The following is a 17,668-nucleotide window of genomic DNA, read 5'->3' on the forward strand; positions in this document are numbered from 1 at the left end:
TCCACCCCCTCCCATTGTTGGCTGCTAACAAGGGGCAGGAGCTTACCTCCACCCCCTCCCATTGCAAATGGGCAGAGGGGAGGAGAGCGGAGCTGAGTTGGTGAGGAAAGGGGGAATGTCTCTCCAGGCCCCACAGCATTGCGACTTTGCTGTATATGCACCGGACCCTTTGCCGTTGAGGCGTTTTTACAGCACCGGTGGGCGCATGTAAAATGCCCACAGCCATGTAAATAGCCCCTTATTTATCCTGAATGGTGAACCCCATAAAAAGAAAAACACTTTTAAAAAAAGCCAAAATTGGAGTTATTAATAGAGATGAGCGAACGTGTTCTTCCGAGCTTGATATTCGTGCGAATATTAGGGTGTTCGTGATGTTCGTTATTCGTAACGAACACCATGCGGTGTTCGGGTTACTTTCACTTCCTTCCCTGAGACGTTAGCGCGCTTTTCTGGCCAATTGAAAGACAGGGAAGGCATTACAACTTCCCCCTGTGACGTTCAAGCCCTATACCACCCCCCTGCAGTGAGTGGCTGGGAAGATCAGGTGTCCGCCGAATATAAAAGTCGGCCCCTCCCGCGGCTCGCCTCAGATGCCGTGTGAGTTAGATGAGGGACAGTGCTGTTTGTACCGGAGCTGCTGTAGGGAAAGAATTGGTAGTTAGTGTAGGCTTCAAGACCCCCAAAGGTCCTTATTAGGGCCACTGATAGCTGTGTGTTGGCTGCTGTTAGCAGTGGCAATTTTTTTTTTCTCAAAATCGCCTCTGCAGAGCGTTGCACCCGGCATTAGGGACAGAAGTGCTGCACAGGCAGGGAGAGTGTTAGGAGTGAGTGTAGCCTTCAAGAACCTCAACGGTCCTTTCTGGGGCCATATTTAACCGTGTGCAGTACTGTGCTGGCTGCTGTTAGCTGTGCTGCATTTTTTTTTACTTCTCAAAATCGCCTCTGCAGAGCATTGCACCCTCCATTGATACTGCAGGGAAAGAATTGTGTAGGCAGGGCCACAACACAGTTATTATTCATTGAATATACGCAGTGCTGCCTTTTGGTGGAAAAAAACTGAAAATAATTCTATTTGTCCTGCCTCTGTCCGTCCTAAGGGCGGTGGACACGTGTCGGCTGCGTGTGCAACCTTTAAAAATCAGACGCACCCAGCTACGGTTTACTGCTGGCTTCGCCATTTGCTTTCCTTAATTGGGAAAAAAAATACCTGCTCTGCCACAGTTAATAACTCTGCTACCCTCACGTTCTGTGACACATTAGCAGGGACACAGCACAGTTATTAAACTTCTCATGTTCATTGAATATACGCAGTGCTGCCTTTTGGTGGAAAAAAACTGAAAATAATTCTATTTGTCCTGCCTCTGTCTGTTCTAAGGGCGGTGGACACGTGTCGGCTGCGTGTGCAACCTTTAAAAATCAGACGCACCCAGCTACGGTTTACTGCTGGCTTCGCCATTTGCTTTCCTTAATTGGGAAAAAAAATACCTGCTCTGCCACAGTTAATAACTCTGCTACCCTCACGTTCTGTGACACATTAGCAGGGACACAGCACAGTTATTAAACTTCTCATGTTCATTGAATATACGCAGTGCTGCCTTTTGGTGCAAAAAAACGGAAAATATTTCTATTTGTCCGGCCTCTGTCCGTCCTAAGGGCGGTGGACACGTGTCGGCTGCGTGTGCAACCTTTAAAAATCAGACGCACCCAGCTACGGTTTACTGCTGGCTTCGCCATTTGCTTTCCTTAATTGGGAAAAAAAATACCTGCTCTGCCAGAGTTAATAACTCTGCTACCCTCACGTTCTGTGACACATTAGCAGGGACACAGCACAGTTATTAAACTTCTCATGTTCATTGAATATACGCAGTGCTGCCTTTTGGTGCAAAAAAACGGAAAATATTTCTATTTGTCCTGCCTCTGTCCGTCCTAAGGGCGGTGGACACGTGTCGGCTGCGTGTGCAACCTTTAAAAATCAGACGCACCCAGCTACGGTTTACTGCTGGCTTCGCCATTTGCTTTCCTTAATTGGGAAAAAAAATACCTGATCTGCCAGAGTTAATAACTCTGCTACCCTCACGTTCTGTGACACATTAGCAGGAAAACAGCACAGTTATTAAACTTAGATTATACATTCACTAGAGGCAGTGGGGCCTTTCGTTTTCAAAAAAGGGAAAAAATTATATTTGGCCTGCAGTCTTGCGCCAATTTATTAGCTGCCTGTGAAATCAAATCACTGGTAATACAGCATGCTGAGGGGTAGGGGTAGGCCTAGAGGACGTGGACGCGGCCGAGGACGCGGAGGGCCAAGTCAGGGTGTGGGCACAGGCCGAGCTCCTGATCCAGGTGTGTCGCAGCCGACTGCTGCGCGATTAGGAGAGAGGCACGTTTCTGGCGTCCCCACATTCATCGCCCAATTAATGGGTCCACGCGGGAGACGGTTATTAGAAAATGAGCAGTGTGAGCAGGTCCTGTCCTGGATGGCAGAAAGTGCTTCGAGCAACCTATCGTCAACCCGCAGTTCTGCGCCGTCCACTGCTGCAAATCCGAATCCTCTGTCTGCTGCTCCTCCTTCCTCCCAGCCTCCTCACTCCACTACAATGACACCTGCTCAGGAGCAGGAACACTCCCAGGAACTGTTCTCGGGCCCCTGCTTAGATTGGGCAGCAGCGGTTCCTCTGCCACCAGAGGAGTATATCGTCACTGATGCCCAACCATTCGAAAGTTCCCGGGGTCCGGGGGAAGAGGCTGGGGACTTCCGCCAACTGTCTCAACAACTTTCTGTGGGTGAGGAGGACGATGACGATCAGACACAGTTGTCTTGCAGTGAGGTAGTAGTAAGGGCAGTAAGTCCGAGGGAGCAGCGCACAGAGGATTCGGAGGAAGAGCAGCAGGACGATGAGGTGACTGACCCCACCTGGTGTGCAACGCCTACACAGGACAGGTCTTCAGAGGGGGAGTCAAGGGCATCAGCAGGGCAGGTTGCAAGAGGCAGTGCGGTGGCCAGGGGTAGAGGCAGGGCCAGACCGAATAATCCACCAACTGTTTCCCAAAGCGCCCCCTCGCACCATGCCACCCTGCAGAGGCCGAGGTGCTCTAAGGTCTGGCAGTTTTTCACAGAGACGCCTGACGACCGACGAACAGTGGTGTGCAACCTTTGTCGCGCAAAGCTCAGCCGGGGAGCCAACACAAACAGCCTCACCACCACCACCATGCGCAGACATATGATGGCCAAGCACCCCACAAGGTGGAACGAAGGCCGTTCAGCGCCTCCGGTTTGCACCCCTGCCTCTCCCCCTGTGCCCCAACCTGCCACTGAGATGCAACCCCCCTCTCAGGACACAGGCACTACCGTCTCCTGGCCTGCACCCACACCCTCACCTCCGCTGTCCTCGGCCCCATCCAGCAGTGTAGTTCAGCGCACCGTCCAGCCGTCGCTTGCGCAACTGTTGGAGCGCCAGCGCAAGTACGCCGCCACGCACCCGCACGCTCAAACGTTAACCGTCCGCATAGCAAAATTCATCAGCCTTGAGATGCTGCCGTATAGGGTTGTGGAAACGGAGTCCTTCAAAAGTATCATGGAGGCGGCGGCCCCGCGCTACTCAGTTCCCAGTCGCCACTACTTTTCCCGATGTGCCGTCCCAGCCCTGCACGACCACGTCTCCCGCAACATTGTACGCGCCCTCACCAACGCGGTTACTGCCACGGTCCACTTAACTACGGACACGTGGACAAGCACAGGCGGGCAGGGCCACTACATCTCCCTGACGGCACATTGGGTGAATTTAGTGGAGGCTGGGACAGAGTCAGAGCCCGGGACCGCTCACGTCCTACCCACCCCCAGAATTGCGGGCCCCAGCTCGGTGGTGGTATCTGCGGAGGTGTATGCTTCCTCCACTAAAGCACCCTCCTCCTCCTCCTCCTCCTCTGTCTCGCAATCAAGATGTGTTAGCAGCAGCATGTCGCCAGCAGTCGGTGTCGCGCGGTGTGGCAGCACAGCGGTGGGCAAGCGTCAGCAGGCCGTGCTGAAACTACTCAGCTTAGGCGATAAGAGGCACACGGCCCACGAACTGCTGCAGGGTCTGACACAGCAGACCGACCGCTGGCTTGCGCCGCTGAGCCTCCAACCGGGCATGGTCGTGTGTGACAACGGCCGTAACCTGGTGGCGGCTCTGCAGCTCGGCAGCCTCACGCACGTGCCATGCCTGGCCCACGTCTTTAATTTGGTGGTTCAGCGCTTTCTGAAAAGCTACCCACGCTTGTCAGACCTGCTCGTAAAGGCGCGCCGGCTCTGCGCACATTTCCGCAAGTCCCACACGGACGCTGCCACCCTGCGCACCCTGCAACATCACTTTAAGCTGCCAGTGCACCGACTGCTGTGCGACGTGCCCACACGGTGGAACTCTACGCTCCACATGTTGGCCAGGCTCTATGAACAGCGTAGAGCTATAGTCGAATACCAACTCCAACATGGGCGGCGCAGTGGGAGTCAGCCTCCTCAATTCCTTTCAGAAGAGTGGGCCTGGTTGGCAGACATCTGCCATGTCCTTGGTAATTTTGAGGAGTCTACCCAGGTGGTGAGCGGCGATGCTACAATCATTAGCGTCACCATTCCTCTGCTATGCATCTTGAGAAATTCCCTGCAAACCATAAAGGCAGCTGCTTTGCGCTCGGAAACGGGGGCGGGGGAAGACAGTATGCCGCTGGATAGTCAGGGCACCCTCCTGTCTATTTCTCAGCGCGTACAGGAGGAGGAGGAGGAGCATGAGGAGGATGAGGAGGAGGGGGAAGAGACAGCTTGGCCCGCTGCTGACGGTACACCGGCTGATTGCCTGTCATCCTTTCAGCGTGTATGGCCTGAGGAGGAGGAGGAGGAGGAGGAGGAGGAGGAGGAGGATCCTGAAAGTGATCTTCCTAGTGAAGACAGCCATGTGTTGCGTACAGGTACCCTGGCACACATGGCTGACTTCATGTTAGGATGCCTTTCTCGTGACCCTCGCGTTGCACGCATTCTGGCCACGACGGATTACTGGGTGTACACACTGCTCGATCCACGGTATAAGGAGAACCTGCCCACTCTGATTCCCGAAGAGGAAAGGGGTTCGAGAGTGTTGCTATACCACAGGACCCTTGCGGACAAGCTGATGGTAAAATTCCCAGCCGACAGCGCTAGTGGCAGAAGGCGCAGTACCGAGGGCAAGGTAGCAGGGGAGGTGCGGAGATCGAGCAGCATGTACATCCCAGGCAGTGCAACAGTCTTTAAGGGCCTGGCCAGCTTTATGGCTCCCCACCAAGACTGTGTCACCGCTCCCCAGTCAAGGCTGAGTCGGCGGGAGCACTGTAAAAGGATGGTGAGGGAGTACGTAGCCGATCGCACGACCATCCTCGGTGACGCCTCTGCCCCCTACAACTACTGGGTGTCGAAGCTGGACACGTGGCCTGAACTAGCGCTGTATGCCCTGGAGGTGCTTGCTTGTCCTGCGGCTAGCGTCTTGTCGGAGAGGGTGTTTAGTGCGGCTGGGGGAATCATCACAGATAAGCGTACCCGCCTGTCAACCGACAGTGCCGACAGGCTAACACTCATCAAGATGAACAAAGGCTGGATTTCCCCAGACTTCTGTTCTCCACCAGCGGACAGCAGCGATACGTAAGCAATACATAGGCTGCACCCGCGGATGGAAGCTACGTTCTCTCTCACCATCCAAAACAGGGACATTTCTGCTTCGTCAATCTGTGTCTAATATTCCTCCTCCTCCTCCTGCTCCTCCTCCTGAAACCTCACGTAATCACGCTGAACGGGCAATTTTTCTTAGGGCCATAAGGCTCACTCAAATAATTTTTCTGAACAATTTTTATAAGTTTCAATGCGCTTAAAAGCGTTGGAACTTTAACTTGAACCAATTTTTTGTTGCACTGGGCTGCCTCCAGGCCTAGTTACCACTTAAGCCACATTAACCAAAGCGATTAATGGGTTTCACCTGCCCTCTTGGCTGGCCATGGCCAATTTTTCTGATGTACATTAGTACTGTTGATACAGCAATTTTTGTGGGCCCTCGCCTACAGTGTAATCAAATTAATTTTTAGCCCACCTGCATTAAGCGCGACATTACTACCTCAGCTGTGTTGGGCAATGCAATGGGATATTTCTATGTACCGCCGGTGGCTTCCTGGCACCCACCCATGCTGTGGGTCCACAGGGAATTATAAATGCATCTGTTTCCACTTATAAAGAAACCCAGTCTGACTGGGGCATGCAGTGTGGGCCGAAACCCACCTGCATTAACCCTTTCCAGTCCACTGTCTGACCTGTGAAGACATTAGGGTTTAAGGCTGTACAGCTCCGTTGTTGGTAGACATCCGTCGGGGTTCTCTTACTGTATATTGCCAGCCTCTCTGCTGTCGGAGCCTATACTACGTGTCAGCTCATGCAGTACTGGCTTTAGCCAGCATATAGCGCCGTTGTATAACGGCAGAAAAAGAGTAAGCCCCCTAGGAAAACCATATACAAATTGGATTGGAAAGGGTTAAGCACAACATTACTACCTCAGCTGTGTTGGGCAATGCAATGGGATATTTCTGTGTACCGCCGGTGGCTTCCTGGCACCCACCCATGCTGTAGGTGCACACGGAGTTTTTACTACATCTGTACACTTATAAAGAACCCCAGTCAGACTGGGGCATGCAGTGTGGGCCGAAGCCCACCTGCATTAAGCACGACATTACTACCTCAGCTGTGTTGGGCAATGCAATGGGATATTTCTGTGTACCGCCGGTGGGTTCCAGGGAGCCACCCATGCTGTAGGTGCACACGGAGTTTTTACTACATCTGTACACTTATAAAGAACCCCAGTCAGACTGGGGCATGCAGTGTGTGCCTGCGGTCCCTCGTCATGGCAGACGCACTTCTAAATAGACATGAGCGTGGTGTGGCATGAGGGCAGCTGAAGGCTGCCCAGGGACACTTTGGTGTGCGCTGTGGGGGGGAGGGGGGGCGGTTGGGCAGCATGTAACCCAGGAGAAGTGTCAGTGGAGTGTCATGCAGGCAGTGATTGTGCTTTGTTGGAGGTAGTGTGGTGCTTAGCAAAGGTATGCCATGCTAATGAGGGCTTTTCAGAAGTAAAAGTTGTTGGGAGGGGGGGGGCCCACTCTTGCCGGTATTGTGGCTTAATAGTGGGACCTGTGAACTTGAGATGCAGCCCAACATGTAGCCCCTCGCCTGCCCTATCCGTTGCTGTGTCGTTCCCATCACTTTCTTGAATTGCCCAGATATTCACACATGAAAACCTTAGCGAGCATTGGCGAAATACAAAAATGCTCTGGTCGCCCATTGACTTCAATGGGGTTCGTTGTTCGAAACGAACCCTCGAACATCGCGGGAAGTTCGTTCCGAATAACGAACACCCGAACATTTTGGTGTTCGCTCATCTCTAGTTATTAATCATCCATCTTCCAAAAAGTGATCCAAAACTTTTACGCGTTTTATACTGGTAACAATAAAAACTGTAACTCATCACACAAAAAACAAGCATTCACAGATTAGTTGACTGGAAAATAAAAAATGTTATACATCTTTGAATTCAGCTATCTAAATATAATAGATATAATGTATTCTTATTGTGCAAAACTAGAAAAAAAAATCTGACTTTATAAGTTTGCTGGTGTCATAATCATATTGATCCAGACAATAAATGTATCTTTTTGCCCAGTAAATATCATAAGAAAAATATGACAATTGTTGTGTTTGTTCATCTGGATTTCCAAAAAATGAAATAAAAAATGATCAAAAATTAGCATATACACCAAAATATTATCAATGAAAACTACAACTTGTCCTACAAAAAATGCCCTTATTATAGATCTGTCAACGGAAAAATAAAAATGTTACGGGTTTGTGAATTCGGTAGCAGGAAAACCTTTTTTTAAAGTGCTATTAGTGTGCAAAAGTAGTAAAACAAAAAATATATACATTTGATATTGCTGCTAGAAAAAAATGAATAAAAGTTAACACTTTAATAGATTAATGCAATGATCTGAATTCAATGAATGGCAGAGTGCTGCCTGTGATTGGCTGAGCGCTGTGACCAATCACAGGCAGCACTAAGCTGTCATTTAATGAATGGCTGAGCACTGCCTGTGATTGGCTGAGCACTCAGCCAATCAGACACAGCCCTTTCAGCAGGTGAAGATTTAAGACAAGTGGCTAGACACGCCTGACCCCAGCAGCGACGGACAGGTAAGTATATATTTTTTTATTTTTTACTACAGCTAGGGATGATTTTCAGGGAAGGGCTTATATTTAAAGCCCTTCCCTGAAAATCACTGCAGGGGGTGCCAGCAAGCCATTGCTTTCAATGGGGCCACCAGCAGCAGCAATGGCCCCATTGAGAGCAATGATGCACCGCACTTTGTTCACACCTGTTTTGGCACATGCGTGGATGCGCAAATTTGTGAGCACCTGCGCAAGTGTAAATGCACACTCGTGTAAACAAGGACTAACTTTGTTTTTTAATTCCACTAAAACTAAAGACACATTGCCATATTTTTGGATTGTGTGCTGTTCATGTATTCTGTGAACACCTTACAGCCCCTTTGTAGCCCTAGTGGCTAATCACATGCACGACTTTAGTAGTAGTGCAGGGTCCTTGGAGATTGAAGAGAACATGGATGGATGTTTCTTAAGCACAGGTCACTTATGCAAAAGCCACTTATTGCAGCAAAACCAGGTCAATTGGGATAAACCTTCAACCAAGCTATAATGTATAGGTCATGCTGGAGGTATTAAGATAAAATAGGAAAATTATGTACTATCTGCATTTTTTTAAAACGTTGCAGGGAAAAATCAAATGTAAACATACCCAATATTTCGATCCTGAAAAATATTTATTAAGACCGTTTAACACAAATGGAATAATTCCGGTGGGACACAAGGCTAACTGTGGATTTTGATGCTGTATTGTGGGGTGATTTAAGCCATTTTCATTACGCATGAAAATCGACACAGAACGATACGGATTTTGGTGCAGGATTTTCAACGAATTGAAAGGGCCCTATATAGGCAGCTAGTCACCTGAAAACTGCATCACAGAGCCACTCCAGACTTTCAAAAAATGCATGTGTAAATCCTGCAAAACTTTTATTTTATTTAACTAATTTTCAGAAATAGTAAATGCAGCATCCTTCGATTTATACACAATTATACGTCTTGCAGCTTATACATTTATAATTGATGTTATGCTTTGTTGCTAAAATTCACCAGGGCAGAGGGCTCTCATGTTTATATATAGCACTTTCACAGAAGAGGGTCCCTAAAATGTAACCTTTGTTGTATGTAATTAAAAACAGGGCTATATACCGAAAGACAGAAAACAACATATATTGGCCCCCCTAAAAGAGGGGCACACACACATAGAACATAGGTATTAGCTCGGAGGGCTATTAATAAATGAGCCAGAGAATGATGGTGTCCCTGGTGTGATCAATCTAGTCACCGTTGTTACTGAACTGGTCAGACTACAAATGTAAAACGCGACCAACCAATATTTGACTATTGCCCCTCCTGCTTGGGTCAGAAGTGGTGAAGATCACAAATCTCTGGTTTTTACCCAAGGTAGATCACTTTACCTAAAGATGAACAGGTAGGTAGGTAATCAATATGCATTACTCTGCCATATCTGTCCATACCTTATTCTCAGGTTTGTAAACAAACCTCTCCCATTTATAGGTTTCTGTCTATTGAGTGAATTAATAGAAGTAGATGTAGATTAATAGAATTAATAGAAGTAGATGTAGATTAATAGAATTAATAGAAGTAGATGTTGTCTACATTTGCTGGTCATTTTAAAACCCACAAAAGTATATTTCAAAATAGAGTATAGAGACAAAAGGTCATCTTTCAGAACACAAATCTAGAAAAAAAAGGATAGATTCTATCGTAGAATCATTTATAATTACGTTTCTACTGGACTTTACAAATTCCTCAGGAACCTAATAAGTTTCCCATATCACTCAAACTAGGATCCTAAATATAAATGACAGCTAGAAATCTATTAGAAGGCGTACAGGGAGTATGTTCAGGCTGATGCTCCTAAGTTTGACCCACGATACCTAACTGTGCTAGCAAACCACTACTCAATCACCGCAGATCTGCCCCACTGGTATGAAGTCCAATCCTCCCCTGCCAGGAGTAAAATAAATAAAAAGTACAGGAATTGCCGCAGCAGTAGGCCTAGTGGTAGACTGACGGCTATATCTTATGATTTGTTACTACAATGAAAAGTAAAGAATGAACAAAGTCCTCAGGAAACTATAAGTATAACATAGTATTTGTATCAAAATTTATTGATATTTGTAAAACACCAAATATTATTACATTGTACACACAACATAACAAATCAAGATAAACACAAAAAATATGAAACAATCCAATTTCCCTAAGAGCAGGACCGTAGTTTAACGGCGGCTTCACACACAGCATTTTTGGAAAATGCACTTGCAGATTTTGATGCAGTATTTTAAACTGAAGCAAGAAGTAGATTAAAAATTAATGAGAACTAGACAGGAAAACCTTGTACTTCTCCTTCCTGATGGATCCACTGCTGACTTTGGCTCAAAAGACTGCACCAAAAACTGCAACAAGTGTGAAGCTGCCCTTATAGTGCTAGCAGCGATGAACTTGGTAGTTCTACCTTTCCAGGTGATTATCAGATTACTAAGGAAATATTATGACCCTACTAGATTATAGAAAATCATGTGATTTCACACTCGGTTATTGAAGTAATGTGTAGTATGTACATGAATCGGCACATCTCAAAAGTCTCAAAACTTGTTGATCACACTGCTGACTCTGACATAGAAACCTGTAGCAACTTACAGTATGAATATATTTAGATATTCTACACATTCCAGGTGTTATGAATCTTAATAAAAAGACATGAGTTCTAGATCATGAACGGTGATAGACGGAGCCCTTTTTTAATTTGAGGGCAGCACATAATGCAAATGGTCAATGCATTTACATTTTTCCACCACATGAAGAATTTTTTATTTTACTTTGTTGCTCCCTGTATCTAAAATTTGTATTACGCCTTTTAGTTGTGAATAGCAAACATTGTTCAGTTTGTGTTTCATCACTTTCATTTACTTTCCTTTGTTCATCAATGCAGAGTCATGACTAATAATTATTTTCTACATATTTCCGGCACATGGTGGATATACTCTTCTGTATGTGAACATATTTCATATGCACGTGAAAGTTAATGCTAGTCACTCTGTATCAGCAAAAAAACTCATTGGGCTGGCCTTCTGGCTTTGGTATTGCTTCAGAATCTACACTGGATCGTGCCGACAACAGCCTGTTTGATTCATCCAGATTATGTCGAGTCAAATATTCCCCTTCAGTTGCCTTTGCTTTGGAACTGGTTGCAAGACTTTCAAATGTCACATAGGAGTCTTGTATGTCTTTAGATTTCCGACCTAGCCCTTTTTTGCATCTTCTCTTCAAAGCTCCACAGCAGACCACCAAGGTTAAAGGGACAGCGATGACACAGGCCACACTGATCACCACTACATTAATCAGTTTCTGTGTCCCTCCAGCACTAACTGCTTCATCGGTGGAGAAGATAATACACTGTTCTTTCTTAGGTATGAGCCCTTTCACACAAACACATGCAATGTATTTTGTTTTGGGTATTAGACCATCTATGGTAATTTTTGTCTTGCCAGGTTCCACATTGATCCTTCGCATTTCTCGCTCTCCAAAGATTGCATACAGAACACTGAATATTGTAACATTTTTTGCAAGAGGAGCTTTCCAAGCGAGAGACACACTGTGGTCAGTATCTCCTATAACTTTTACCCCTCTTACCATCCTCTCTGTTTCTGGCTGTTTTGTTGGTGAACTAAGCATGATATTGCCAGGATCCTTGATGTCTTGTTTAAGAACAGAGTTGGGATTAATATTCTGTAGCTCGCTGTCCTGGACTCTGTTATCACCAAATTTAAATTTTTGTATCCCAATGTTCTCCTCTGTAGACTGATATTTTCCTGAAAAAGAGCATATAATTAAATGGGAAAGTACAAATGACAAAGAATAAGCTCTTCAGCAGATTCATCATCAGGCCTTAGTCAGATGGGCGTTTTTTCGCGCGATTTGCGCATGCGCATGCGATTCGCGCATATATAGAACCAATGGTTCGCTATTGTATCGGTCACATGTCCGCTTTTTATGCGGATATGCGATAAATTATAGGACACGACGATTCGCAGATCGCGCCTATCTGCGTTTGGCGTTTTATGCGCGCACCAAAATCATTTACTGCAGCTAGCTGCGTTTTTTTCGCCGGCCAGTCTAAGTTTCATGCGCATTTTGATGCGCACGGCGATTTTACTCCGGTCAGACGGGCGTTTTGCTGCGACGATTAACGTGGCTAGGTGCAGGTTTTTCCCGTGATTTTTCGCCCCCGGTCACGCGATTTGCGCATGCGCATCCGTCATGCGATCCGCAAATCGCGCGAAAAAACGCCCGTCTGACTAAGGCCTCAAAATGTATTTTTTTGAAAAATTTTTGTTAGTGCAGAAGTATGAAATAGAGAACAGTGTGGTTTGAGCCCAGCCCAGTCTTCATAGCCTTCTTCAATTTGATGTTAGTTTTTCACATTAATTTTATATTTTTGAGCCCACACTTATTAGCAATACTATTTTTATCTTAGAAAGAAGTAAGTAAATACAGTGAAAAAATTTGTACATCTTGCTGTAAGATGTATATTAAAAATTACAAATATCATTGCATGTAAGAAAACCTAGCTCAAGAATGATTAACAAACAGTGGAAGTACATGAATGCTACAAAGTAGACTAAATTGCAAATAAGAATCTATTCCAGCAGATCTTTGCTTATCCATCTCCATATCTCAGTATATTTATCATACATCTCTTTCATATTCCATCTAATTTTTTCGAGGACACATTGTATAGACTTGTCAAGTGAAGATTAAAGGGGTTTTCCAGGTGAGCACTATCCTTAGGATAGGTCATCTACAGCAGATTGGCAGTCCATCAATCAGCTGATAAGAAGCTGCTGTCAGTCTGCCAGAAAAGTCTTAAAGGGGTTGTCCCGCGAAAGCAAGTGGGGGTATACACTTCTGTATGGCCATATTAATGCACTTTGTAATGTACATTGTGCATTAATTATGAGCCATACAGAAGTTATTCACTTACCTGCTCCGTTGCTAGCGTCCTCGTCTCCATGGTGCCGTCTAATTTCAGCGTCTAATCTCCCGATTAGACGCGCTTGCGCAGTCCGGTCTTCTCCCTTCTGAATGGGGCCGCTCGTGCCGGAGAGCTGCTCCTCGTAGCTCCGCCCCGTCACGTGTGCCGATTCCAGCTCACGGTGCACCATGGGAGAAGACCTGCGGTCCACCGTGGGTGAAGATCCCGGCGGCCATCTTAGCAAGGTAAGTAAGAAGTCGCTGCAGCGCGGGGATTCGGGTAAGTACTATCCGTTTGTTTTTTTTTTACCCCTGCATCGGGTTTGTCTCGCGCCGAACGGGGGGCCTATTGAAAAAAAAAAAACCCGTTTCGGCGCGGGACAACCCCTTTAATGCTGTCCGTTGGCTCAGTACGGTATTGCAGCTCTCCCCATTGAAGTCAGTGAACTTTCTTTCACACTGACCATCGGTCCATATGAAAGAATGTTCATGCTGTTTGGATGTGTGCTTCTGTTAGCAATGACAGAAATGGCTGAGGCAGTCCTGGTAAAATTCAACTCTGCTTTACTTTGGCCACAAACACAAGTTCCATGGTATGTTATCACATAGAGCCCATACAACAACAGAAAATAAACTCCTGCCTGTCTGGGCACTTACTAAACAATGGTTCCTCACCTATGCTTAAAGTTCAGTGGATATCACACATCAGTCAGTTTTCTCCACAACAAAACTTTGTGTCCCTAGTTATTCTTTGGCTCGCTAAATAAGCAATTCAAAAGGTTGTACCACAACTGCCAGTTATTCACAAGATAGAGGATAACTTGCTGATCCAGAGAATAGGAGTCCTGGGTTGCCCTGTCCTCACTGTGAGGTTACTGCACTCCCCACAGTGAGAAGGAGACTGAATGGAGCACTAGTCATGTAACTGCACCATTGACTTCCAATGGGGCTGCGGAGATATCCGAGCTGCACCTGCTCAGCTATTTCTGTCAACCCTATTGAAATGAGTGGAGCACTACCTATTAGAGATGAGCGAACGTACTCGTCCGAGCTTGATATTCGTGCAAATATTAGGGTGTTCGGGATGCTCGTTACTCTTAACGAGCACCACGCGGTGTTCGGGTTACTTTCACTTTCTTCTCTGAGACGTTAGCGCGCTTTTCTGGCCAATTGAAAGACAGGGAAGGCATTACAACTTCCCCCTGCAACGTTTAAGCCCTATACCACCCCCCTGCTGTGAGTGGCTGGGGAGATAAGGTGTCACCCGAGTATTGAAATCTGCCCTTCCCGCGGCTCGCTACGGATGTATTCTGACATTAGTTCAGGGAAAGTGGTATCGTGTTGGAGCTGCTATAGGGAGAGTGTTAGGTGTATTGTAGGCTTCAAGAACCCCAACGGTCCTTCTAAAGGCCATAAATCGTCTCTATATGCGCTCAATGGGCCGGCGGCAGCAGCGCCGACCCCATTGAGAACATATAGAAGACAAATCCTTCTTTTCTGCCACAGCTGTAACAGCTGTAGCAGAGAAGAACGATGTTTGCCCATTGAATTCAATGGAACCAGCAATACAGCAGGTTCCACTGAATGCAATGGGCTGCCGGCGATCGCAGGATGAATGGTCGGGAAGGGGTTAAATATATAACCCCTTCCCTGCAATTCATCCAGAAATGTGATACACTAAAAATATATACCGGCGTATAAGGCGACGGGGCGTATAAGACGACCCCCCAACTGTCACCTTATACGCCGGCAATACAGTGGAGCAAAGAATAAAAAGCATTACTCACCTCTTCAGACGATCTGCGCTGCTCCTGTAGACTGTCACTCCTTCCTGGTGTTCTGCGGTGCTCCTGCAGGCTGTCGCTCCCTCCTGGTTCCCGGCAGAGCATTGCTTTCTCTACGAAAGGCTTTAAATCCACGCCTCCAGAAACACACGTGCCTTCAGCCAATCACAGCCAATGACAGTGATGTCATTGAATTGCTGTGATTGGCTGTGTTTCTGGAGGCGGGGATTTCAAGCCTTTCATAGAGAAAGCTTTAGTCCGTGGACCAGGAAGGAGTGACAGTCTGCAGGAGCGGCGCAGATCGTCTGAAGAAGTAAGTAATGCTTTTTATTCTTTGCTCCACTGTATTGCCGGCGTATAAGGTGACAGTTGGGGGGTCGTCTTATACGCCCCGTCGCCTTATACGCCGGTATATATTTTTAGTGTATCACATTTCTGGATGAATTGCAGGGAAGGGGTTATATATTTAACCCCTTCCCGACCATTCATCCTGCGATCACCGGCAGCCCATTGCATTCAGTGGAACCTGCTGTATTACTGGTTCCATTGAATTCAATGGGCTAACATCGTTCTTCTCTGCTACAGCTGTTACAGCTGTGCCAGAGGAGAACGATCTTTACGCTGACAGTGCGGGGGGGGGGGCACTCTTGCCGCTATTGTGGCTTAATAGTGGGACCTGTGAACTTGAGATGCAGCCCAACATGTAGCCCCTCGCCTGCCCTATCCGTTGCTGTGTCGTTCCCATCACTTTCTTGAATTGCCCAGATTTTCACACATGAAAACCTTAGCGAGCATCGGCGAAATACAAAAATGCTCCGGTCGCCCATTGACTTCAATGGGGTTCGTTACTCGAAACGAACCCTCGAGCATTGCGAAAATTTCGTGCCGAGTAACGAGCACCCGAGCATTTTGGTGTTCGCTCATCTCTACTACCTATGCATGCTCGACCATTGCTGTATTTACAGTGATGTCACTGCAGGGGGAAAAGCAACCCCACAGTGACAAGTAGAGCGGCATATGGGAATCCCGTTCTGAAGATCAGCAGAGTTGTCAGCAGTGAAATCCCCCACTGGTTCCTGAGCAGACGGAGAAAGAGGTAAAGCAAGAAATGGCGCTACCCACAAAGAACAGAGCAGAGAAGTAAGAGGTACAGCAAGAAATGACTCTACCCACAAAGAACTGTGTAGTAAGCACACAGAGTTGCCTTGAATGGAGAAAAAGAAGTGCTGTTGTGAAGAAGAAAAGGAGAGTGGTGGTTGTGGGTGATTCCCTATTGAGAGGAACAGAGGCTGCTGTCTGCAGACCTGACACCTCACGAGAGGTGTGCTGTCTTCCAGGTGAACAAATCAAATATGTGTCTGATAGGCTGTCAATACTCTTCAGTTCTACAGAATACCACCCATTCCTACTAATACATATAGGAACAAATGACACTGGAAAAAAGGACCTTGCAACTATCTGCAGAGACTTTGGAGACCTTGGAAAAAAGGTGAAAGACTAGGAGCACAGGTGGTCTTCTCATCAATCCTCCTAGTGGATGGCCATTGAATAAGAAGATGGACCAGGATTCTACAGGTGAACAACTGGCTATGTTGATAGTGCTGTCAGTAAAGATTTGGATTTTTAGACCATGGAGTGAATTACCTATATGATGGACTGCTTGCTAGAGACGGGTTGCAGCTTACAAAAACAGGTAATCAGGTAATCATATATTTGGTGGGCGCCGTGCTTCACTCATTAGGAGAGCTTTAAACTAGAACAATATAGGAAGAGAAGTGAAAGGCCAGGTAAAAATATACAGCTAATTAATACATTAAAGAACCTTGCTATTGGAAGTGGAAAGAAAGAACAATTACAAATAATTCTGAAGGAAAGTAGAGGAGCAAGAGACACCGATCACAAACTAAAATGTTTCTACACAAATGCACAGAGCACGGAAACAAACAAGGAGAATTGGAGATCCTGATACAGGAAGAGAAATATGATGTCATAGGCATCACGGAAACTTGGTAGAATGATACACATGATTGGAATACAAGGCTTGAAGGATACAACTTATTTATAAGAAACAGTACTAAAAAAAAAAGTAGGGGGTGTTGCGTTGTATGTTAGGAAAACATTAATCTCCACAGAGATTCAAGCTTCAGAGCATGGGACATCTGTAGAAACTGTTTGGGTAAGAATAGAAGGAGAGAACAACAGAAAGGACACTATTGTAGGCATTTACTATAGGCCGCCTGGACAAGCAGAAGATATTGATGAACTCTTTCTACATCACATGGCCAAGCTCTCAAAAAAGCACAACACAGTGATCATGGGAGATTTTAACTATCCAGACATTTGTTGGGAATCTCTCTCAGGTAAAAGTAATGGATCCAACAAATTCTTATCCGCTCTTGCTGACAACTTTATTTTCCAAAAGGCAGAAGAGAAAACAATGGGATCTGCTATCTTGGACCCAATTCTTATCAACAGGCAGGGAATGGTTGAGGAAGTAAGGGTGGCTGGGACCTTAGGAGGCAGAGATCATGCTATCCTTGAATTTTGGATTAAAAGGGGAGGAAGACCTGAGAAAACTCAGACTTCAAGGTTGGATTTCAGACAACAGATTTTAATGAACTGAGAAAGAGGGCAGGAAGAATCCAATGGCTGGACGTTCTTAAGGACAGAAATGTCCAAGAAG

The 17,668-nt window shown here is 46.4% G+C and overlaps 1 protein-coding gene across 1 annotated transcript in view; it reads right to left on the minus strand.

Moving 5' to 3' along the window:
- Positions 1 to 11,084: 11,084 nt before the first annotated feature.
- Positions 11,085 to 17,668, minus strand: part of LRIT1 (leucine rich repeat, Ig-like and transmembrane domains 1) — a 54,676-nt gene continuing 48,092 nt past the window's right edge. The window contains exon 5 of the mRNA XM_066598734.1: positions 11,085 to 12,039. Within this exon, the coding sequence (XP_066454831.1) occupies positions 11,270 to 12,039 (770 nt within the window). The 3' untranslated portion in view covers positions 11,085 to 11,269. The remainder of the gene's footprint in view (positions 12,040 to 17,668) is intronic.

The sequence above is a fragment of the Eleutherodactylus coqui genome, chromosome 4 (assembly GCF_035609145.1).
Source record: "Eleutherodactylus coqui strain aEleCoq1 chromosome 4, aEleCoq1.hap1, whole genome shotgun sequence".
In the NCBI taxonomy this organism is placed as follows: domain Eukaryota; kingdom Metazoa; phylum Chordata; class Amphibia; order Anura; family Eleutherodactylidae; genus Eleutherodactylus; species Eleutherodactylus coqui.